The sequence below is a fragment of the Tetrao urogallus genome (assembly GCF_951394365.1).
Source record: "Tetrao urogallus genome assembly, chromosome: 9".
NCBI classification, from domain to species: domain Eukaryota; kingdom Metazoa; phylum Chordata; class Aves; order Galliformes; family Phasianidae; genus Tetrao; species Tetrao urogallus.
This window is the reverse complement of record NC_136822.1, coordinates 9,866,582-9,891,570: the sequence shown is the minus strand read 5'-3', so window position 1 is coordinate 9,891,570 and position 24,989 is coordinate 9,866,582. Positions and strand designations below refer to the sequence as shown.

At 34.8% G+C, this 24,989-nt stretch overlaps 1 protein-coding gene across 1 annotated transcript; it reads left to right on the top strand.

Moving 5' to 3' along the window:
- Positions 1–344: 344 nt before the first annotated feature.
- LOC306949880 (5'-3' exoribonuclease 1-like) lies at positions 345–22,493 on the top strand (the record flags this gene model as incomplete). Its single annotated transcript, XM_079539929.1, has 29 exons — positions 345–366; positions 555–676; positions 1,005–1,124; positions 2,146–2,315; positions 3,151–3,271; positions 3,370–3,468; positions 4,876–4,979; positions 5,484–5,615; positions 6,313–6,475; positions 6,923–7,036; positions 7,505–7,603; positions 7,756–7,871; positions 10,056–10,202; positions 10,558–10,647; positions 11,612–11,747; positions 12,423–12,479; positions 13,125–13,257; positions 14,238–14,307; positions 15,420–15,645; positions 17,086–17,181; positions 17,406–17,520; positions 18,081–18,145; positions 19,038–19,163; positions 19,501–19,657; positions 19,942–20,123; positions 20,336–20,449; positions 20,535–20,646; positions 21,843–22,003; positions 22,203–22,493. The coding sequence occupies 29 exons, from the start codon at positions 345–347 to the stop codon at positions 22,491–22,493; spliced, it is 3,660 nt and encodes a 1,219-aa protein (XP_079396055.1).
- Positions 22,494–24,989: the final 2,496 nt, after the last annotated feature.

Genomic DNA, 24,989 nt, shown 5'->3' with positions numbered 1-24,989 from the left:
CAGAATATTAATCCATATTGAAAGCAGGAAATAGGTGGCAGCATCTAGTAGTGGTGATGTTGGAGTGCTGGAAGAGCTACAAATCACGTTTTCTATAATGAGTATTTGAATACTGGAGATTAAAAAAAAAAAAATCAGTACTATTAAATGAATTTAGAAAACTGTGCTTAGTAGGTTACTCAAATACTCTGTTGTCATTCTTATGTAGAAGAAGCTATGTACTTTTTCTGTGCTAGTAAAAATAAGAAAAAAATGCATTTATCTTTTTCTTTTAAGTGATTTCTTGGCTGACCAAGCTGAATGTTACGTCCAGGCAATACAATGGATTTTGCATTATTATTACCATGGAGTTCAGTCTTGGAGTTGGTAAGAAAAATTGTAAATGAGAAACCATTTAAGGGTGGAACAACATTTCACCTTAAATGCTGGAACCATTTAATAGGGTTCTGTGTATTTCTCGTCTATGAATATTGTTGTACTGTAATTAATTTGTGTAATGTAGGATTTTTGTTCCCACAGGTATTATCCTTATCATTATGCACCTTATCTGTCAGATATTCGCAACATCAGTGAACTCAAAATCCAGTTTGAACTGGGAAAACCTTTCATGCCATTTGAGCAGCTTCTTGCTGTACTGCCAGCAGCTAGCAAAGATCTGTTACCTAGATGTTACCAGGTATCATTAGAACTAAGTTGCATTTATCTGTTGTTTGCTGATTTTTGTCTGCTTTATTTTCATGTACATCTTGACATTTTTATTTATACTGTTAGTTATAAACAACCTCTAAATATAAAATAAATATTTATTATTATTCATAGCACACTTTAAAACTAGTAAATGAAATTTTAAACTTGATGGATGGTTTAAGTAGGACAGTTAAATGGTAAAAGTTAACTGCTGTTCAGCTTGGAGTTGTTTTCATGCTACGTTTCTTATATTTCTTCCTAGTATTAGTGTTGAATTCTCTCTTACTTTTTTTAATTCTTCTTTTATATTTTCCTAGCATTTGATGGTTAGTCAAGATTCTCCTATTATAGAATATTATCCACTGGACTTTAAAACTGACCTGAATGGAAAACAGCAAGAATGGGAAGCTGTGGTATTAATCCCATTTATTGATGAGGTAAACTATTTCAGTGTCTGCTGAGAGCTTTGTAATAAATCAATCTGTAGATTAATTATGAGGAGTTTAAGTGAAATACAGTTAAATGGAAGTTGAGTGTCTGCTAAGACCTTGGATAAACAATCTGCATCCTAGTGGTGAAAGCTAGATGAAGTCACAAGTGGTGAATGTCCTATGTAAGAATTGTGTGGGCTTTTTTGTTGCTTGGTCTTATATTTTGATGAAGTATTCAGACACTGAGTTTCAGAGTTTTTTGGGAAATATTTCTATAGCCAAATATGCACAAAAGTTTAAGGTGTCTATGAGTAAAATAAAAGGTAGATGCACACAGAGGCAAAAAAAAAAAAAAAAAAAAAAAGCCAAACAGTTTGTTGTCAAAAAAAATCTTTCACCTGAGCACCAGCAACGAGCAGTATGTAATAGACTTTAAGTACAAATTGAGCAGTAGAATGTTAAAAGCACAGCAATAAAATACTTTCCATCTACATGTAGGGTAACAATATCGTGTATGTTGTTCTTGTACGTGAATTATTGTCATATATTTTGTCAGACTAAATTTGAGTATATCAAAGTAAGGGGGTGGAAATAAAAGTGCAGATCAGCTATCTGTTCCAGTGGTGGTACATGTCTTTCGGTTTTTGTAGTTCAGTGTGTGTGCCTTGCATTTTCATAGTGTGCAGTGATAAGTTGACAGAACCAACTTGTTACTTGAAGGATTTTAACCTTTTCCAATAGTACTCTGCAGAATTTTTTGATAGCCTCTACAGTCTTTCTAGTATTCTTGCTAAACCTATGAAGCAAAATACGGCTAGCATTTTGGAAACATGTTTGCAGAAAAGGAAATACTTATTCTCTGTGATTGTCCTATTTTCATTCTGGACTTGGAGCGTGATGAAGGAAAGGCTGCACTTAGACAATGAACACATTAACTAGAAAAATGCAGATATCCACTTCTGTGGTGTACACATCTGTGCTAAACTCTGTTGCTGGTTTCACGTATGCACATTTTTCTTAAATTTAGAAACGACTGCTGGAAGCCATGGAATCATGTAATAAGTGCCTAAAAGAAGAGGAGAAACAGAGAAATGTTCATAGTGCTTGCTTAATGTATTGGTATGACAAAGATGCAGAGTTCCAGTACATGTCACCCTGGCCAGAGAAATTTCCCTCCATAGAAAGATGCCATACCAGGTAATGAGGACATAACTTTTTTGGAGTAGTCTGAAAGTAGTTAGAAAGTAGTTAATAGGTTGCATTTTAGCCAGAAGTTGTTTGTGGAGGTACATAGACTGGAATATGAGAATTGTTGCATTAGATATCACTTGTTGTGGAAAGGATGGTAATTTCTTCAAGTGTTGCCTGGCAAAAGAGATGAACCAATAATAGTCAGAAAGAATCCTTTCTGGAGAATTACTCAAATATTTTATGATGTGGAAGATGGAAAAACTGGTACAAATATTTGATAGATGTGGTGATTTATTGACACACTGATTTCAGACTATTTGTAAACCATGGTAAATATTTAAATCCAGTGCAGAGCGTTGAATACAAGCATTTTTTCCATTTTTCCAATCACTGCAAGCAGTTCACTTCATTTAACACGTGCGGAGCTTTCAAGATTAAGTAGAAATACAACCTTAATAGTAACCAAACGTAAGATAAATTGATGGATGAATGCTTGTTGCAAGTTTACGCTTGGTGGAAACTGAATAGTTGTGAAGATGACTTATACCTTACATAACTATTGTTAGTTTGGAATTTGACAATGGCTGTGAATTAAAATAGCAAGATTGTGATTGTGGCTGGAAGTTATGTTCTTCCTTTGTTTTCAGGTAGTGTCTTTGCAGAAGTGGTATGTGTTTCAAGTCATTTGTCTAGATTTCAAGTAGCTTAAATTACTTGGCATCTTACAGGAAACTCAAAGCTTTTGTCAAGTAGAGTTCCTAGAGGGTTTGAAAGGGTAATGAGAGGTTATAGAGTCAGAGGTCAGCCTATATAAGCAAACATTGTGCAACTCGCTTTTTAGGTACAAAACGATACCTTTGGATGCTTGGCAAGTAGAAATCACCCACAACAAAATAACTAAAATCAACAAGAGTGCATTGTATTTCTGTGGATTTCCTACCTTAAAGCACATTAAACATAAGGTAAATTATTTTATTTTGTTTGACGTTTTCTATTCTTTTTCATAGATTATTATGTCAGATTTCAGTTAAGTTTTATGTACTTTTTTGTTCTTGTCCAGTTCTATCTTAAAAAAAGTGGCGTACAAGTGTTTCAGCAAAGCAGCCATGGAGAAAACATGATGTTAGAAATCCTAACTGATGAGAACTCAAAAGAGCAAGTAAGTGTTCTGCTTTAAAAGAAACTAGAAAAACCAATCTGCCCCCCTCATTCCCCCTCCCCCCCCCAAAAAAAAAATCCAGCATACATTTACTAAAGTTTTTCTTTTAAAAAACTTCATGTAATTAGTAAGGCTTTGATCTCAGGGTGAGCTTTCTGTGTAAGCTTTTTAAATTGGATTAATCAAAGGGAATGTGAAATACAGATAAATGCTCAAGGCCATGGAACTAATTGCTGAAATAAATACCTGCCAGCTCAAAGTTTAGTCCGTTAGTTGATAATACTATCAGTATTTGTTTTCAAAATAACTTTCAGATCATTGAAAACATGTACTATATTAGTTCCAGAGAAAAGCCTTCATTGGCTATTGGAGTCAGTAATAAAAAAAAATGAAGTTCATTAGCATTAAAATGCTAAATTTGTGTAGAGAACAGCCTCAAATTTTGAGAAATTGCTGAAAGGTTTGACTTCGTCCTATCTTAAGAGTATTTTATGTAGGATGCCTTAATAAAACTTCCAACATTTCTCTGTGGTCACCTTCAGATGTTCACAGGTAGGCTCTTTTTATCAGACTCCTCAGTAACAAAGCAGGCTTATGCTTTCTGTGTAAATGAAGCTATTTTATGGAGGAAAGAGTTGATGCAGAGACATTAAGAAGCAAAAAATATTTTTAGAAAATGCTTCACAGGACAATATTAATTCATAATCAAAAATACCAAGTAGCAATATCAAATTCAGGAAAAGAAATGGAAGTAAAAAGTTAGAAAATTTTTGATAAATAGATACTGGAAAACAGAAAAGTTTAAAGAGCAAAGTAGGATTTTGTGGTGAATAGGAGGAGTAAGTACTTAAGACAGACTGCAGAGAGTTAAACATGCAAAAATAATAGATTAATAAGTAGCTGAAACTAATGGATAAAGAGAATGAGATTAAAATTACAGATGCTATGAAAGTCCTGGACAGAAGTGCTTCTGAGAAATATAGAAGTTGAGTCTGTTGTATAAAGTATTTTACTAAGCTCATATTGTCAGTTTCTGAGTGATTTAGCAACAATAACAACAAACAACAAAAAAAACCAACACCACAGTAGGAAATATATACCAGAAATGGACATCAGCCCCGTTCCTATGACTGACATACACTAAATACAAAGACACACATTTGAAATGTGATGCTCTTCCTAAATGGTAGAAAGTATGATTCCCTTCATCATTTCTAATCACCTTATGTGTAGTATCTATTACAGCACAGTAAGGTAAAATAGGTCTTCTGTTGTGGAAGAGAACAGTTCGCTAACTAGAGCCATTCTTTTTACAAAAGCAATTTGAAAATGTTTTCAAGAAACAATTTGAATGTGTTAAAAAAAAAAAAAAAAAAATTAGTGACAGTAACTTCTCTTTTTTTTCAGACAGTGGAGAATGTTGCCAGTTTGGTACTTGGAAAGGTGGTTTTTGTTAATTGGCCGCACCTTGAGGAAGCCAGAGTTGTTGCTGTGTCAGATGGAGAAACTAAGTAAGATATATTCCATAGATAATTAATTACCTTCTTCATTTTTTTCATTCCGAAGAAGATTACTAGGCTGTACAAGTTTTGATTTTGTTGTAATACTTATTAACAGCAAATTACTCCAGATTTATCAAACACTCTTTGATGGAGGAATCTTTGTATATCACTCTGAGATTTGGTTATCAGTGTAGAAGTTCAGCTCTTCAATACTTTACTCTAGGTTTAAAATTTTTGGAGAGCTCAATCTTAACTGTGAAATAAAAATGTACATGTGGAAATCCATATTGAGTAATGTAGAAGAGGACATTTCTATGCAATCTTCCTTTCAGCACGTGCACTGGTATTTCTTATAAAATTTATACTGTGTGGCCTGTTGTAAAAGGAGCTGGTAAAACTGCAAGGTTTCCATGTCTTTAGAAAATAATTTCTAACTATTTAAGTTTTGCTTGTGGTTGGTTATGCCTAGAGTTGTCTTATTTGATTACATTCATATCTGTCATAATTTTCAAGGTTTTATTTGGAAGAACCACATGGAACACAGAAACTCTACATGGGAAATGCAGTGCCCCCAACTAAGGTGACCTTTGTTGGAGATAAGGAACAAAGCATGTGGCTGAAAGAAGTTCAGGGTGTTTCAGAGCAGTAAGTAACTTTGAAAATCAAAGTGTAACTTTGTATTTTGTAGCTTAGCTATGTTTTGTTGCCTTAGCATATATTTAAGAGGCAGAGAAGAGCTGCTGTGTTTATAACAATGCATGTTAATGGTCCACTGGAAAAAACAAATTTTTTAAAAGTTTAAAAAGCATATGTTGAAATTTCAGAATATATGGAGATAATTACGGAGTGTTCAAAATTAGAAGTTGTTACAAAAGAATTTTCAATAAATGAGTATCAGTGTTTACTCTCCCAGTCAGTTCTCTGTTCCAATTTTAGTAATCTTCAGTTGTAGAAAGTATGTAGAATGGAGTCATATAATAGCAATATATAATTTCAAGAGCTTAACATTGTTAAGTCTGAATACAGTTCTCACTTCTAGAGTGTGGATGCCCAACAGAACACATCTTGCCATTTTATTACCTGTAATTTGAATTTAACTGTCTTAACTACTCTCCACTGTAAAGGTAAAATGTGTTCAACAAACTCAGCTACATATTGATGGCTGTGCAGCGATGGGTAAGCAATTGGTGAAGCTGTTTGTTCTGGGTACTTTTTATACAGTGGGAAACAAACCATTAAAATCCCTGTGTTAAGAGTTACTTTTATTTTAAGAAATTAATTCCACCATCTTGGTGAGGTTCTGTTTGTTGTAATCAAACTTAATGTTCTATTTTGTGTTCAGTTATCAGAGAAGAAAAGGAATAATTATTCATGAGACATCAGTAGTTGTGTATGCTCAGTTACTCACTGGTAATAGATATCAACTAAACCAAAATGGTCAAGTTTATTTGGAGAAGCAGTGGTCAAAACAAGCTCTTCCTTTTGTTTACCAAACTGTTGTCAAGGTAAATATATAACTTCAGTATCTTCTTGCACATAGTTCTTTACTCCATTGAGGTGGGGGAGGAACATGCACACTTTCTATGCAAAAGAATGAACAAAAATAAGCATCTTCAATTAATGTCATTTGGTATGTAAGAGGCAATAATGTACTTAGGAAAGTATTGTGTCACAAAATGTGGGGCCTTATTGCAAAGCAGAGATCTGTCTGAAAAAATGACTTTTATAGCTATTGATATTTTGCAGGCAATGCTGTAGTGCTGTGCTACAAGGTACACAATTGATTGTGTAACCAGCATTTGTAATACAGCACTACCTTCTTTGCCTTTGAATCATTTCAGATTTTATAATATAGAGTTTTAGAATAAGCATCTGTTTGTATGAAACTTCTTAATGATTCTGCTGGAACTGGATGATACATTTAATATTATCAATTTTCTCTTTTCATGTAGGATATCAGAGCCTTTGATTCGCGCTTTTCGAACATCAAAACTTTGGATGATTTATTTCCGCCTGGCAGTACAGCCTTTATGCTGGGATCTCCATACTATGGCTGCATGGGCGAAGTTAGTTCCATGTTTGTTGCTTTTTTTCCCTATATTTCCTTACTTGAAAGCTTAAAATGATCTAAGACGTTGTGTGGCAGTACTGGTTATTTTGGTAGCTGAAATTTTAAATGGAATATTCCCAATGGTTAGTCAAAATACAGGGTGCTTCTGCTATTTCCTGTCCCTGACATTATGGAGGTAAAGTAGTGTAGCTTCAATGGAGGATATTTTCATTTATGAGGAATGATTTTCAACACGTGCAGGTCCTGTCAATGATTGTTTTCTATCCTGGATTCTTTTGCTTTAATGCTGTTTAATTACCTCTGGGACAAAGTACTGCATAGGTCAGGAAAAGATGATGAATCCCAAGGCATCTCTGTGCATGCTTCAGCAAAACTATCCTAACTATAAAGTAGACTTCTGGGCCAGAATCCCAAAACTGCTGTTTTTAAGTTACATTTCTGTTGTGTTGCATTTCTCTGCAAGGTTCAAGATTCACGTGATGTGATGCCAGAAGGTAGAATTCGTGTAGTTTTCAGTATTCCATGTGAACCTCAGCTTGATCGTCTAATACAGAATCAGCATGTAAGTCCTCGTCTTGTGGTAAAAGCTTAAACACCATTTAAAATAAATTGTACAATCGTTAACATCTTCCAAAAAAAAAATGCTTCCTTCTTATTCATTTGCCCTTTATATGAAAATCCTTATCCTTAAATATTTTCTTGTTTGTTTTAAAGAAATACGCTGTGAAGTACAATCCTGCGTACGTTTTGGCCAGCCGTCTTGGAGTAAGTGGATATCTAGTCTCCAGATTTACAGGGAGTATCTTTATTGGAAGAGGATCAAAGAAGAAGTAAGTTCATACACAAACCTGTTAATGTATTTTGCCTGTAAGGTAGCTTGTAAATTCTGACACTATTTTACAGTTCTTTGCTATGTTTTTCATGCTGTTTTTATTCTCAAACTATAGAACTGATGTGTGATGTGAAACTTTGAAGTATATTGGCTGTAAATTAAATTCACATGCAATGGCTTTTCGTCTTGTCATAAACATAGAATAATAAAATGGCTTGGGTGGGAGGGGACCTAAAAGATCATCTAGTTCCAGTGCCCATGTCACGGGCAGGGATGCCATCTATTAGATCTGGCTGCCTAGAATTCCTGTCAGTCTGGCCTTGAGCACTTTCAGGAATGGAACATGTCAGCTTCTCTGAATGACCTTTTCCAGTGCCTTTCACTAACCTTATAGTGAAGAATTTCTTTCTGAAGTCTAATCTAAACCTACTGGTTTTTAGCTTAAAATTGGCACCCTTTCCTGTCACTGCACTCCAAAATAAAAGAGTCTCTCTCCAACTCTTGAGGGCACTCTGTGGCAGCTGTAAGGTCTCCCTGGGGACCTTATAATGTTATAAATTAACATCTTGTTAATTTATATTTATTTTAATTGGAGTGCTACAGAGAGATATAAATTGACTTTCCTGGTTACCTATTTGCTTAACTGAAGCTGGGATTTGAACTGCCACATACTTCAGTTCAGTTGTGGCTAAGATTGATTCTGGTTTGGTTACAGGCTTCTAACTGCTGGTTAATAATTGAGTAATATTAAGCTCTTTTTTTACAGAAAAAGCAATGTTTAAAAATGAGAACAGACTGAGGTTGGGTCATCCTATAAAAAGCTGCCATCTTCTGTCCCTCTTTGAAATTAGTGCACCAAATGTATTGACACAGTAGTATCACAGCTTCATCAATTTCCATAAACACGTAATGGATCTGAAGAACTGGAAAGGTGTTACGGGAACAGCACTGGGAAGCAGAATTGGCTAAATCTCTTCTGCCCTGATAAAATTCTTTTTTATTGCTTGTGTGCAGTTCAGAGGTGCAAAAGAACACTCATCAGCATGTTTGTACAGTGAGATGTGCCAATCGGTTGTTAAAAGATGAGCTTAGTTTGTATCACTGTCTAAATGCTTGTTTGATCATCACACAAAAAAAGGATCCCAGAGTATTGGGAAGCTGCTTACATATAGAAAGCGTGGAATTCATCTAAGTACCTGAAAAAAGCATGTTTTGAATATATCTCTTCTGGGCTATAGAAGCCAGAAATCTGCATTGATCATGTAGAGCTGCTGTGTCTTTGTGTTCTTGGAGGAATCTTCTCTCAAGGAAGTGATAATCTTGGTATGTGAAATAAGGGTCCTGGCTTTCTATTATTGCATTCACAGATAAAGGCATTGTTCTGAGTTCATGATTCCAGGTATTTTCACAACGTTTTCTCTGTTTCAGGCAGAACTGCAGGACATTGTGTTTTTTTAATTTGATTTTTAACATTTAATGTAAAATCTAACTAGATCATTAGACTGAAATACTTTTTTCTAGTTGAGCACCTATCTAGGTAGAACTTAAGTCTCCTTGAAATCTTTTTTTACAATGTGAAAGGAGCCACTAAGTCACTGTATTCAGAACCTTATCGAATAATTGGAGAAATGAGTTTTGATTTGATACGAATCCTTCCGTGTAGGATAAACAGCACGCGTTCTCTTTGCTGCACTGAGAATGAAAAGGTGAAGTGGGATCCAATTTCATTGTACTTATGGTTTCTGCGAGTATAAAGGAAAAATAATCGTACTTCATTACATTTAAAAATCGTACTAATTAAGACAAAAGCTGCTTAAAATCTGTAATGGAAGAAATCATTATAGTTCTCTGAACTATAGTTTCCAGGAACAGCTGAACATGGTATATGAACATCTTCTTATGGCAAAATATGTAGGTTTGTTCCCCTGGTTGTTCAGGGACGTCCTTGTACATCATGGTAAATGATCAATCTATTGAGCAAATGATAAAATACTCCTTTACCTTAAGGAGCACAGCTGAAGTCCTGTAGTATTTACAGTTGTTGCAGTGCTGACAACTAAACCCTGCAACGAACATTGCTTTTCTGTGATTTAAGATTGTGTGTGTGTGTGTGTGTGTGTGTGTGTGTGTGTGTGCCTACACACATGTTATTGCCAGCTAATTAACTTCTTTTTCTTTCTAGTCCTCATGGAGATCACAAAGCAAATGTGGGGCTAAACCTCAAGTTCAATAAGAAAAATGAAGAAGTTCCTGGCTATACTAAGAAAGTTGGAAATGAGTGGATGTATTCTTCTGCAGTTGAACAGCTACTTGCAGAGTATTTAGAAAGGTAAATGCTGGATATGAACTTGATCTAAACTATCCAACTGCATGACAGTCATATGATTTTTTGTACTCTGGGCATAGGTCTTCTAAGAACTGAAGAGTTGGCTTTTTGTGGTTGCTTGATGAAATCCTCTGCTTCCCAATATTCTCCTTCCAGTAGTTTCTCCTTCTAAGGAGAAGCATAGTTGAGGATAGAAGAATTTTGTCAGTAGCTTGTATTTAGCAAGTAAACAGAAATTCAAAAGTAATTTGTCCAGAATCCAGAAGTTTCAAATCCCACCCAAGTTTATTTTAGTGAAGTTTTTTGGTTTGTCTGCTGACATGAAACTAAATCTCCCCTCATTTTATTCAATGTTTAGGGTCCCCGAACTGTTCAGTTATATAGCCAAGAATAGCCAGGAAGATATATTCTATGAAGATGACATTTGGCCTGGTGAGGATGAGAATGGGTAAGCCATCTCCTCTTTTTTCTTTTTAATAAGCATTAAGGCTGGCAGTACTGAAGTTCGTGGAGGCAGCTACGTAGCTGAAACAGTGCTATTCCTTGAGCAGCATGATGGTCAGTGATTGGTCTGTAAAAATGATCAGAATGTTGTGCTTTTCAGTTGTGGACTCCAAGTATTTGTCACACTCCTATGCCAAGAGTAATAATAAATGAGACACGTAGCTTTTTGTGGCTGCTTCAAAATGTCTGCTTTTATTGCTAACTTCAGTATGTGTCATTTGCAAAGTAGTGACACTTTTTTTTCATTTTTGGAAAATAAGCAGTAATTATTTTAAGTGCTTAAGGTCATGTTTTTATTTAAATCTGGGTGCAAATTTTAGTATTTATTCAGTCGGCATCATGGAAGACAGGGATCAACCTTCATTCCAGATGCAGTATAATAACATTAAAAAAAAAAAAACAAACCTTTATTGTTAGGTAGTGAGACGTATTCATGGACTTCTCAATCATAAGAATTTCAGCTTTGTGTTCCATTTACATTCAGAGGCATGCCCTGAAGTTCTTCTTTACTGTTCTGTGAGAACTTAGTGCAGAATCTTTAATTACAGCTGGACACAGTTTGTTGTTCAAATGCAAACATAATTTATTAAATACTCTTTTTTAACTTCCTGGGTTTTTTGTTGTTGTTGTTGTTTCTTTTTTGTTGAGGCAAAACTTAAAGTTGTAAGTTTGAAACAGTACTGCATCATTCAGTTAGGCTTGATTCTTATAATGTCTCTTGTTAAGTCATAGAGCACTTTTAGATCAGTTATGAATGTGTACAAGCATTGTGCGTATATCACAATACTTCAGTGTTAAAGTCAGGAATCCTCTTAAAATGCCGTGTGTGTGTGCATATATATAATATATGTATATGTGTATATGTATATATACTTGAGAGGTTTAAATTCATTTGCTCTTTTATTTAGAGCTGAGAAAGTTCAAGAAATTGTTGCCTGGTTGAAGGCACATCCTGTCTCTGCTTTATCTCGCTCATCTTGTGACTTGCAAATTTTGGATGCAGCTATTGTTGAGAAAATTGAAGAGGAAATAGAAAAATGCAAGGTATGCAGCTCAGTGCCACTGTCAGCGGTGATGAACCAAAAACTGATTGCTTGTTATTTTCCAAGGTCTTGAATTAGAATAAGCAACTGGGAGATTACTTGTCATTCCAAAAAAAAAAAGAATATAGAACATAATGTAAAATCTGAATTTGCAATATAAATTGACACAGGAATTCAGAGGAGGTCTTTCTTGATCTTCCTAATTGACTCACTATTTTCGAGGTAATTCTACAGCGATAGGCTGTACTCTGAACTCTGCTTTTTCAGAAAGGAACAGGCATCAGTATACATTCTGGTTAACTGAAGTGCTGTTTCCAAGTACACTACTAGCTCTTTTTCCCTTGCTTTTCTCTTTTGTGAAAACTTGTTTAGAGAGGAAAATTAGAAAGCTATTTTCTCAACACCACAGATCAAAAAAGGTGCCAAAGGAGTTACTAAAGCCCAAAGGTGAAGGCAAAGATAGATGAAGAAATGGGCTGATTTCTTTGAAATTACATGTGGGGACATGAATTGATGTGAGTTCTGGAATTAGACAATGCAAGCTCTTCAAAAATATTCAGTCATATTTTAAAAATGAGGTTTAACCAACTTTAATTGTACAGGTCTCGCAAAGCAGCCTTCTTCACAAAGAACTCTACATTATTTCTTCACATGTTTTGTTTTACCTTTCCTTTAGCAGAGAAAGAGCAACAAGAAGGTGCGAGTAACTGTGAAACCCCATTTGCTGTATAGAGTAAGTGAGATGAAACATTTTTGATTTTGTTTGAAATGAATGTTGTTGAGATCATCGTTACTTTAACTCAGCTTTTCAATTCTCAGAAAGCAGAATTTTACAACAGTATTTGTGGACAATAGATTTTCTTATGCCTCCTAGAAAATCAGCGTTGAAGTGGCAGCCTCTCTCTAAAAGGAGAGAGGTTTCTGCTAACTACAAACTCATTCACGTACATATACTCATGTAACTTCAGTTCTTCTCTTTCTTCTGACTTTCAGACTTTCATTTCTCGTGGGCTGTATAAAGAAATGCACTTTCCATTTGTCTCCTCTTCCCTGTTTTCCTTTTTGTTAGGTTCTTGATATATGATCAGCTGCTCATCTTCCCTGCTATTTCTCAGATACTCACCTATGTTACTCATACAGGCATGATACACTTGGTGGTTTTAGATTGTCTAAACTGGTGCCCTTGGTTTGTCTTAAATCACACACAGTGCTGCTGTTCCTCAAGCAGTGAGAGTTGCAGTAAATAATTTTAAAAAATTGTTTGCATTGTGTCTGGATGGAAAGGACTCTATGTTTTGTCTGTTTTCTGAGTTTGTTTTGTAGTGTGCTTCAAGTTATAGATGTGTTTTGATTGTAATCCCTTTTTTATACTTTTCAGCCTTTAGAACAGCAGAATGGAGTTGTTCCAGATAGAGATGCAGAGTATAGGCTGTTTGACCGTGTTGTCAATGTAAGGGAGAACTTCTCTGTACCAGTTGGTCTTCGAGGTACCATTATAGGAATTAAAGGAGGTAATATTTTCTTCCTAACTGTAGCATCATAGCTTTATAACAGTTAAGCTAGGGATGTGAAACTAAGCTTCATAGAAGGGTTGGGGTTTTTTTTCTATAATAGTGGTAAACATATGTATTTCTCACCTATGAAAGATATGCAACTTGAAGCCACTATTTACTGTTCAATAAATCTACAGGTATTCCTTTTTAATTTCATGTGTTATGCAGCTGTACTTTGAATATGAAATTACTTACCCTTGGTTCCCTCTTAAAATGAAGAAAGCATTGAGTTCAGTGAGAAAGAACACAGGCTGCAAAAAGAACTAACTGAAATTAAAAAAAGAGTAAAAACAATAGGAGCATTTCATTGAATGTACAATTTTATCACGTATGATTTTGTCTCTTTTTTTTTTTTTTTTTTTTTTTTTTTTTTAATTTGGATTTTACTTTATGATATTTGAATTCTGTTAAGTGACATGGGTTTACAATTTCTTTGATGAGAGGACTGTCTGTTTCAGGTAAACAAAAGGATTTACCTAAGCAGATGGGGTGTAAAAATTTGAGATCTATAATAGAAATTGTTAACATGGTCTTAATCTATCATTATGCATGAAATAATCACTGAAGGTAATGCTGAAGATGTCCATTTCTCATTGCCTGAATGCAAAGAATGCCTTGCATCTATTTTGCTGGTGGTTTCTGACACCTGTGATACACTGCTGTAAATCACCTGCAATATCGATCGATCGTCAGGTTGATAAGTTGTTAAGCTCAGTGTATTTCTGATCAAAGTATATCTTAACAGGGCAGCCATATTTGACTTTCTCTGGGGAAGCATTTCTGAATTGTTGTTGATAAAGTTCCTAATTTAAACAACAAGGATTTCTTTTAGCTAATGACTTATTTTCATTATTTACTGCATAACTGACAAGACATAGTTTAGATTAAACTGCTACTTGTCACGGACATAGTATGACATTTTATTTCATTTTCTATAGCCAGTAGAGAAACAGATGTGCTCTTTGAAGTTTTGTTTGATGAAGAATTCCTTGGAGGCCTAACTATAAGGTTTGTGCAGAGGATTTCATAGCCTTTTCCACAGCCATTTCATTGTTGGCCTCCAGTTTCAGTGGTCCAGTGGTTTTTTTTTTTTTTTTTTTTGAGCTTTACTTCTCAATTATACTTATAATTGCGTTTCTTTTTCTCTTTGAGTAGGAATAATTTTTATGAAGGGAAATGCGTTTAAGTTGGATTTTGTTCAAAGCTACTAACTTTTAGAAGACAGATATGAACCGGCAGAATAACACGCTAGATTGGAATGTCGTTTTTAAACAAAGATATATCGAACAGGTTATTATCAGTGTGTGTTTGACATATAGTTAAAAAACCAGACTTAGTGATCACCTGCTCCTCCGAAAAAGGGATTCTGAACAATCAAAAATTGGTACTCGAGCACTAGGCTGACTGCCTTTTAAAAGTTTCAACTGTTCTTCAGGTGGAGGCATCACTGATGTTTCTAGTTTAGAGTGCAGTAACTCTTCTGTGTTTAAGTAAGCAGGTAAATGTCTAAGTGCAGTAATTTACTCAGTAGTATTCATTTTACTGTTTGGTTTTGGTTTTTTGCATTTAGACAAGTTAATTTCTTAAGACAAATTAGAAGAAAATCTTGCCTATTCCCTGTGTTTAGTGTGCATAACGCAATCTATTCCTTTCAAGAACGTGTCCTGTAGAACAGATTATCTTTACTATCAAGAATTATACAAAACTGACTAAATGATTCTTGACTTCAGATTATTGTTCTGCCACTGGCGTTAGCTTTCACCTCAGGAGAAGAATATTATTTTCTGGTTCATATATATGCAATTTTTTACAGAAATACTTAATACAGAATTATGATATAACGATTTCTTTTAAAAATTGAGGTTAGCACTGAAAGATGCAGTATAAAACCAATATTTGAAAGCCAGAGGCCAAAGAGGAACACAACAAGATGGGTTGTGATGTTTGTTTGATGTTGTATGTAAAGGTACTAGATTTTAATATTGGGTATGATTTTCAACCTCTGATGCTCAAACTTGAGTCATCTTTTTGTATAGAGGCAACAGCATTGTCAAATCAGATGTATTGAAATGTCAACATTTAAATGACATCAAATAAATGTTAAATTTGCTCTATTTAAGGTGCTCACCTGCCAGAGGTTATCGTCTGCCCTCAAGTGCCTTAATTAACCTGTCTCATGGTGTTCGGTCAGAAATGGGGAATCAAAAACTGACGGCCATAGTTAAACCTCAGCCAGCAGTGAACAACTACAATTCATATGCATCTGATCTAACATCTGTATGCTCACAAAAAGTGCGTCTGGGAGGCCTCAACCATTCCCCTCGCTCCCTTTTTGTTCCTACTCAAGTAAGACTTTACTTTCATTTCTACTTGGACATACATAGTTTTTTACGTGGAAGCTAAATTGTAACCTTGGATGTTATCCTTATTGGTACTGAAAAATGATTATTTTCATGTCAGTGTATTAGAAGTAAAATAGCTCTTATCTTGGATAAATTAATTTGTTCAGTAATTAAAGGGACCAGGCATTCTTTTCTGACAATTTTCTGCTTTATTTGAATAGCTTTGGCTGGATTTCCAAAAGGCAAATATTCAGATCAGAGCATTGATGCTGCAGCTGGTTTTAGCAAATAGCTTGGTTTGGCAGAGGTGCAGTTATTTCCTTAATGCTCTGTTCCTCAATGTTTGCTGTAGGCCAAACTTGTATCCCTGCTCAGAAAGGCAAGATTTTTTTTTTTTAATTTTGTATTTTGGTTATGATTACTTCAGAAATGAAATAAAGCAGGAAAAATGACAGATGAATTGGGGTTCAGTTTAATTAATCTTTCATTTTTAATAAGTTACTTTAAAAAACATAAGCATAATGGGTAATTAAATGTGCACAGATGTGTTAAAGAAGAATTGCATTGTATTTTCTAATTGTATAGAAGAGTGCTATTCAAAAGAAAATTTGGAGTGGTGACACACTTCAGGTTTTCTGTTTTCTCTTGATTTAGCAGCTGCATGGAAGACAGCATTACAATCTCAGGGCTGAATATCAAGGGACCTTCAACTCACCCCACAAAGGATCGTTTCTGAGTAGCAATCAGAAAAATAAAGTGAGCGTCCTTTTTCCTTTAGTATTTTGGCCACTGTTTACAGCACCTGTCCTTTTTCATCGTATGCAAACATCTGGTGTAAGAGAACCAAGGTGTTTTAGTCCCTGTGCAGACTGGGGCAGAACTTGTTCCGCTTCTTGCATAAATGAAAAAATCTTGTGTTACCACATTTTTTCCAAAATGATTTTCCAAAAGAGTTATTGTTTGTGATCTAGCCTTTTGTTTTGTGGTGGTATACCTGTAAAGTTATGAAGCAGATAAGCATGTTAAGGCCTTAAAAGTTAATCATTATTTATAAAATGAAAGCATATTTTCAATATGAGAACATGCTTTTGAAAGCATTTCAAATTGTCATCTGAATTCAATTATAGTGTATATATACAAATGTAGTCAGTGATCTTTTCTATGTTAGTAACTTCTGAAAATTGTAAGTGAGCGAAGAAAAACAATCTCCAACGCTGGGCTCATTGCAATTACAACTGCAAGTGGTTCTCTGCAAAAGATATCGCGTAAATATATTGTAGCCCATCACACATTAAATACCCACAAATTCTAATGTATGAGAAGTTCTGTTGTCTGAGCACTGTTAAACTAGGCGTTTCCAGAATGTCCTTGCATATGACTAGCTGCTCAGAAGTTGAGTTTAAGGCTGTTGAGTTTATTGGATAATTGTTTCTTATTTTGTCAGGCACAGAATAAGCAAGACAACGAATTTTGCAGTATATGGCAATCATTGCAAGGTTCTGGGAAGTCTCACCATGTTCAGCAAAACATACATGAGAAGGTAAGTGTATACACTTAAACAAATCTCTGGATTCAAAGTATGAATTCTTAATTCTCTACATTATTTCATTACATCGGAAGGACTTACCAGTTATTTTGACTCAGAACTTATTTGCAACACTACTGTTGCACAGGATATGTGGAGAGCTGGAAAGAGGCAATGAAAATGTTATGTGAATGATATATAGTAGCTTTCTTGTTAAGGTTTGATGTTGGAAATTCTAGGGTGCAGTTCTACCTCAGGAAATCAAGCTGGGATCTGGTAATCAGTTCTATAAGCCAGGCTTCAATGATGGCAGCTTTAGAAGTCAGCAAAGAAAGCAGGAGCCATATAAAAAATGTAAGTACTATGATTGAAAACTTCATTTGAGAGAACTTAGTTGCTTTGTCTGTTTTCCATTGAAATGGCTATTGTCTTTGTAGTTACTGACGGGAAGTAAAAGGGCATTACAGTTATACAAGCACTATTTGGTACATGTTGTCAGGTACTGTCACTGGTGCATGTATACAGCTAATCCACGTTTAGACCCAAACCCTTCAAACCAAGTTGTTCATCATTATGTTGAATTTCCTCTGAAGTGATTCTGAAAAAACAAAAAGCGAACAGAGAAACAGCCAAACGAGAAAAACTTTGGCTTTGAAAATATGCTTGCAAGTAGTCATGTTTGTAGAATATAAAATTGTCACCATGTGCTTCGTTTTCATGTATTTTACTCTATAAAAAAAAGCATACACCAAATAATCTTAAAAGTATGAATTGGAGACATATAATGCAACCATTCAAATTAATGCAACTCTCTGTACTAGTATAGTGTTGTTAGGTTTTGGTTTGGTTGTTTTGATTCTTATATTTTGTAATGTTCTTAAAGACTGTTTTTTATTCTTATTCTCTGTTTGTAGTTAAAGAAGATTCCAGATTTACAAGGGGTGAAAGTCAACCCCATAATAAAATATCAAACAAACAGGTAATTTATTCACAGAATCACAGAATTGTAGGGGTTGGAAGGGACCTCCTGAGATCATCGAGTCCAACCCCCAACTATACCCCATATTCTATGCTGAGTAAATGTTTTCATGTCTTTTCACTATGCTCTGATTAGAGTAACCATTTTAAGGACGTATTATTTGATTTTTTTAATATATTAACATTATTTTGGAGATCTTTTTTCTCTAGAGAGATTTTATAGACAGAAAATTAAGAGCGTTAGGAACATGATGATGATAACAAGTGATTTTCCTATTCATCTCAGGTGGTAAAAGCTATATTGTAATAGGAAAATACATTTTACTGAATAAGAATATTAGCTTGTTTTAAATTCAATTGCATTATAATAAATAATGGAATATTAGTATTCAATAATAAATACTGCAGTATTATTTCAGAATTTTGCAGGCATGAATAAGCACAATGTCAAACTTCTGAAGAGAAATGAAAGTGTGCCTGTAGTTCAGAAGGCTGCAAGTGATGGTCCCTGTACAGGTGGAAAGGTAGGATGTTATATTGATTTTCATGTGCTTCTTTAATAGTATCTGTTTCTCCCTAGTTTTGTTTCCATTATTTCTGCTCACTTGTGCTCAAATTCCTGTTTGTAACAGACAAACTCCACTAACCTTGATCGTTCTTTCAATCATTCCTTCATAGATTGCTTGCTCTTTATGTGCAAAACTTTATATGATCTCTGGATGTCTGTTCCCAGTCTAACAAGTGGTGCTGTGATCTGCCCAAACTCAGAGGGGAAAAAAAAAAAAAAAAAAGTCCTGAATGAGTGTAAAATTAATGTCAAACTAAAACATCTTTCCTCCTGCATCTACTGGTAATACATGAAGTTGATACACTTTTTTTTAATTTCTCTTTAGAAGGAGAATGAACTTGAAAGCCTTCTAGCTTCTTTGAAAATTTCCAAAGAAAATGAAGTGCAGACTTCTTCCAAGGAAGCAAGAGCTACAAATGAAGAACATCTATCACCACAGTCATTTGCCATGGTCTGTGTACTGCAGGAAGCATTATGTGGCACTTTAGCTTCTGCTGTTTTATCATCAATGCTTTTATTATGAGAAACTCCGTGAAACCTCTTTCAGCCTTCTTGAACGTATTGATGAGCTTCTAATTAGCTACTCTAGAAGAAAATTAACGAACACGTTTGTAAAGATGCTGTTATCTGTGCTTTGTTAAAAATGCAACTGATAGAAAAACAAAAAGGCAGATTTGGTGTAATATTGATTGTAATATTTAATTTGTGGTACTTGATTGTAATATACAGAATGAAATAAGAGGGTTGAATGCTATCGTGTCCCTGAAGAGTTTGTTTTATTTTTACAGAAAGGAACACAGATGCTCAAGGAAATTTTGAAGATAGATGGCTCTGACCTGGAAACAAGGAATGAAGTAAAATCCCAGGCTAATGATGTTCCTGCTTCCCCTGGTAGACAGGATTGCCATGGAGCTGCATTGCAGTATAGACAAACAAAAAAAATGGGTATGTTTAGACATCAACGTAATTGAGAGTTTCAGTATGCTTCAGTATATGTTTTCAGAATGAAATAATTAAACATCCATATTCTTCTATTCTACTTTTTTATTCAGCATTAATAATTACTTTATACATACTCTCTTATTTTGTTCATCAGATGTGAAAATACCAGGAAAAAAACCACAAATATGACTCATGCAATGCTAATAACAAAGTTGCTCTTCTTTCACTGTAGGAAATATTTGTGATACAGCTTTTTTTTTTTTTTTTTTTTTTTTTTTTTTAATCAGCTGCTTATATGAACAATCCTCATAGCACTGGAGGCCCTCAGAGTACACCAGCATTGGAAACTGGAGGTCACCCTTTTGTTGGTCAACAATCCACATTGTCTACTCCTGTTTCTGAACTTTCTCGTATTTGTTCTCTTGTTGGAATGTCACAGCCTGATTTCTCTTTTGTGAAAACACCGCAGGTAATACTCACTTTCTGCAAAAGTTCAAGTTCTCAGCTTGGTTTCCATTGCCCTTTATTAAACGTCTGGACTGTGTACTGAAATCTATCTAAAAATAAAACTTAGCTCCTTTTGTTCCCATTTTTTTCAAAGCAAACAATAAAGCCCCTGTTTCCATCTCACTGTTTGTCTGCAGTACAAATGCCCTGAAAAATCTTGTCTCATTTTTCTAGACTATGACCGTTTGTCACATCAAATTATCCAATGGATTGTTGGTTCATGGACCGCAGTGCCATTCTGAAGCTGAAGCAAAGGAGAAAGCTGCACTATTTGCTTTACAGCGTTTGGTGAGGACAGCAAAGAATCTTCTAAGATATTTGTCTCTGTTGCATTGGTCTGCTTGTAATCCATCATTTGCTTATTTTTTCAAAGAGCTCTGTAGGAGTTAACTTGCCTTTTCCTCCACCGATGTTTCCAAATTACCAGCCACTAGGAGTTCCTGTGCCACCTGGATCTATTCCTCCAGTCTTTCCCCAACCCCCTGGTAAGCATTTGACTAGTATGCATTTCAGGTATTGTCATGATTGCCTGTAATTGTAATAGTTCTTTGTAGGAGAACAGGTGCCTTTCAGAAAGCCTTGTTTTTGGTCATCTTGCAGTGTAGTCTTACATTTGAACTGCTTGGAAAACAGTGCATGAACCTCTTCTCATCAATATGCAAATCAATTCAGAGAATCATGCATCTCCTGACTCTTGTTTCTTCTTTCTTTTCCTTTTTAATGTAATTCTCCATTATGTTACTAGGTGTTTTTTCCTTTAAAAAAAAAAAAAAAAAAAAAAGTAGTCAGTTCAAAGCTGATACAGTTCAAAATTCAGAAGATATCCCTTTGTTGGTTTTTTTTTTTTTTTTTTAAAATTATGTGGGTTTATTGGTTTTCAGGCTTGGTTTTCCAGGCGTTAGTAGTTTCATTTGTTCAGAAGAAACTTTCACTGAAGTGCCGCATCTCAATCCTGTTGTGTACTGCAAAACATTATGCTGCTAAATTACAAGCATTACAAATCCTGGTGGCATGTCTGTCTTCACTATTTTGTATCAGAGTAAATTGTATTTTGTATCATCCTGACTGCTTGTAATTAGTCAGCACAACTGTAGTATCCCAGTAACCCACACAGCAACTGCTACGTCTTTCATCCCCTGAGGGTAGAATCATAAAATATCTGGAGTTGGAAGAAACCCAAAAGACTAATTGAGCCCAACTCCTGACTTTGCACAGCACCATCTAAAAATTAAACCGTATGCTTTAGAGCACTGTCTGAATGCTTCTTGAACTACTTCAGGCTCAGTGCTTCTGACCCCTTCCCTGGAGAGCGTTTCAGTGCCTAGCAACCCTTTTGGAGAAGAACATTTTCTTAATAGCCAATCTTAACTTCCCCTGACTAGTATAGTTCACTTGGCTAAAGATGTGAAAATCTATGCAAATTTATGTGTGCTCTGAAATACAGATGTAGCAGCTTAGTGCTGTCACCTAGATGTACTCTAAAAGCAGAACTGTTTAGTAGTTATTTTATTGTTTTTGTTGTTGAAAAATCAATAACTACCTATTTTCAAGCAAGTACGAAGAAAATAAGGCATTATTGGAGAGAGAACGTATATAGAAATGTCACTAGGATGCTTTGGGTTTTGGGGAGTTGATATGCTCTTTACGAGGAAAGAGAGCTAAAAGATATTCATTTTCACAGCTAATATAATACCTCCATCATCTCACATGTTCGGTCCAGTGTCCTGGGGAGCTCCAGTGCCTATTCATGGCAAACACTATTATCCTGGTTCCTATCCAGGAAACGTGTCTCTTGCAGGAACTATACCAGTTGGTTCTCACAACCAGTTTATACCTCTACAGGTAAGTTTGGCAGGTTTATCTTAATATTCTACTTCTGTAGAACTATACCTATGTGATGAATACGACACCTCTACTGTGAAGAACTGATTAGTATTAGAAAATTATGTTTAATATTTTTGTGCATGTTTTCTAATAGTGGAATATTTGCAATTTTTTTTAAGGAATGCATTCTTTTAAATAATATTTATTTAATTTAAAGGTAACTAAAAAAAGGGCTGCTAGCAAGAAAAACTTTGAGTTCAAGGAGTTTCAGAGTTCCCCTCAAGCTGCACCACTAAAGAATGAACAGCCAGTGTCTTCTGATCACATTCAGCAAGATAATTCTTCAGCTCCTTTAAAATCTCCTCAAGCTGCTCAGTCTTCTGTTTCATTTCAAGACAGTGTGGCTACTCCAAGCGTTCCTCGTAACAAATCAACACCAAATACTTCCAGCAAGCGAAAGTCAAGAAAGCTGGCTGTCAATTTTGGCACACCAAAATCTGCAGAATAAATATGGTAGCTAGGTGTATTTTATTTTTAACTCTTCCCCCAATGTTATATCATTTAAAAAAATCAGAAAGCTCTACTAAAAAGACCAGCCACTTTAAGTATAATATAGAATGAAATACATTTTATTCACTATGAATTTCAGTTATGAAAATTGAAAACGACATTAAAACTTAGTTATTTTGACCTAAATTAGCAGGAAATGCTGAGTTAAGGTTACCATGCCATTCATTGTGCCTAGGTTTCTGAACAGTGGCTTACTGACTGTACTGGGTGAGCAGCAATAACAGTGGCAACCTTAATTCAGAATTGCTGTGCTTTTTGAGTGGGATATGGAGCAGTAATAAGTTGGGCATCAAATATTGCATAGCATGATGTTTTGTGTTCTAGCTTATTTTTAAATAGTGTAACAAGATGGAAAGGAAAAAAATATTTAAATGCAGTTTTCATATTGGCTTTCCAGGGTCCTTTTGAGATGAATCAGTATAACTAAAACTTAGCTACAGTTAAACTGCCAAATTTTCTTTAATTCTATTAAAGAAGTAGATTCTATGCCAGAGGGAAACAATTTTATAACTTTCAAAAGTAGGTATTGCTATATCTCTGATGGAACAGAATGGCAAGATGTGCTTGCTGATGCAGATTTCATTCTAAGAGGTCAATTTGTAGGATGTCTTGAATAAAAATATATTTACAAAGTAGAGACTTCTTTGGTAAAGTTTTTGTTTTTATTTGTTTGCTTCAAAGCTGGAAGCATTAAATTTCTTTGTTTTCTGGTAATAAAGCAACATGGATATCTACTACAGTTTGCAAAGTCCCCTAAAATGCCAGTGATATCCTGAAATTTTCTACATTATAAAATCAAGTTTAAAGATGTCTATCTGTGTAATATGGCTGTCAAAATTATGCTTACTGAATCCACTTTTCCCTCCAGTAGTGTGTGCCCTGAAACCTCTATGATATGTTATTTTTATGGCTAGGTGACTTTTAGTATTTATTTTTGTTTTTGTGATAGAAGTTCTGCATAGCAAAGTTGTCGTTTCGTTATCATAAACTATTACTGCTAGTTCCATAACAATATTTATACCAAGTTGACTTGTATTTTTGGAGGGAGCAATGTTGTAGGAAGTAATTACATCGTACTTAGTTCATGAACAAAATGGGAAGGCTCAGAGGTCGGTACCTGCTCATTTTTCGCCCATGTGCACCGATTTTACTCATGTTAACGATAACTCTTCAGTCTAAGAATTTGAGGCCTCAGTTGGTACTATTCATTGGCACTGATTAAATTTCATTTTTCTTCTTTATTCTAATTATTCAAGGAAAAAATATTTTTCCTCTGAAAATGGAAAGCTGAGAAATAAGTTACACTCCAGTGATTTATTTTGTTGTCTCCCAAGCAGTTTTCATGTTGGATCTGCAAGTCTGTAGACTTGCTTTTCAACTCTATTAGAATCAACTTAAATCCTATAAAAAGGCCAATAGAGGTAAAAATGTTTTATTTAGTACCACAAAGCTTGTAGAATAGTTTATATCCATCTTAAAAATACGTTGATTTTTGTTGTTTTCTTTATATTTGCTTAGTTTCAAAAAATGAAGAAGCCATATCCCAAGAAGGGAAAGTGACCCAAGTTGGTGATTTGTTGTCATTTGCAATGTGATACTCACAGGATGTTTTCATGCCAATATTTCAAAAGAGTTTGTATGAAATTCTGTGAGACAAAGGTATCAGTCCCCATGTCCCAGATGAATTACCTGATCGTCAGTGACAAGGTCTTTTTAGAAATTCCTGTGATAGAGATTAAACTGCCATAGATTCTTGCATCACCTGATCCCCCAAATTTAGTCTCCTTTGAGCACACGTGTCATCATGACAGACTTAAACAGATATGATTAATAAGGATTTTGTCATTTCAGTTGAAATTCTGAATTTCCATAAAATTACCAAATTTTTATATACCTGGATAGCCAACTTATGCAGATTAAAACATATTATTAAGGACACTGTACTGCTAACGCCAGTAAACACAGCAGATTTTATTATTAATCGCTTCTTGTTTCTAGACTTCATCCCTCTCTTCTGAAAACACTGCTATATTTAATCTATGTAGCTGGTTAAACACTTAATTCTGTAGCTGCTGCATATCGTGTTAGACTCTGGGTTTTAGTGTATATATTTATATTCTGTGATACTGCCTGGTGCCCAGTTAATTACAGCTTTACATGTCCTGGTACATGTGACATCTGCATTGACTTATGCCATCTCCCCGTGACTTCAGTTTCATATTTTAATGAGGTGATTGTTTAATTCATACAGGTATAAATTTACACATTTGTTTTTCTCATAGATATAAAGTATTTTGTAAGCACTGGAATTTTTCATTAGATCTTATACAGAGCAGTATTTTACTAAAAATCCAAAAGGGAAGACTTTTATGTGCGCATTTTTGTAGTTTCTGATTTTTTTAAAATAACTTTTCATTGTTTATCTGCCAAGTGA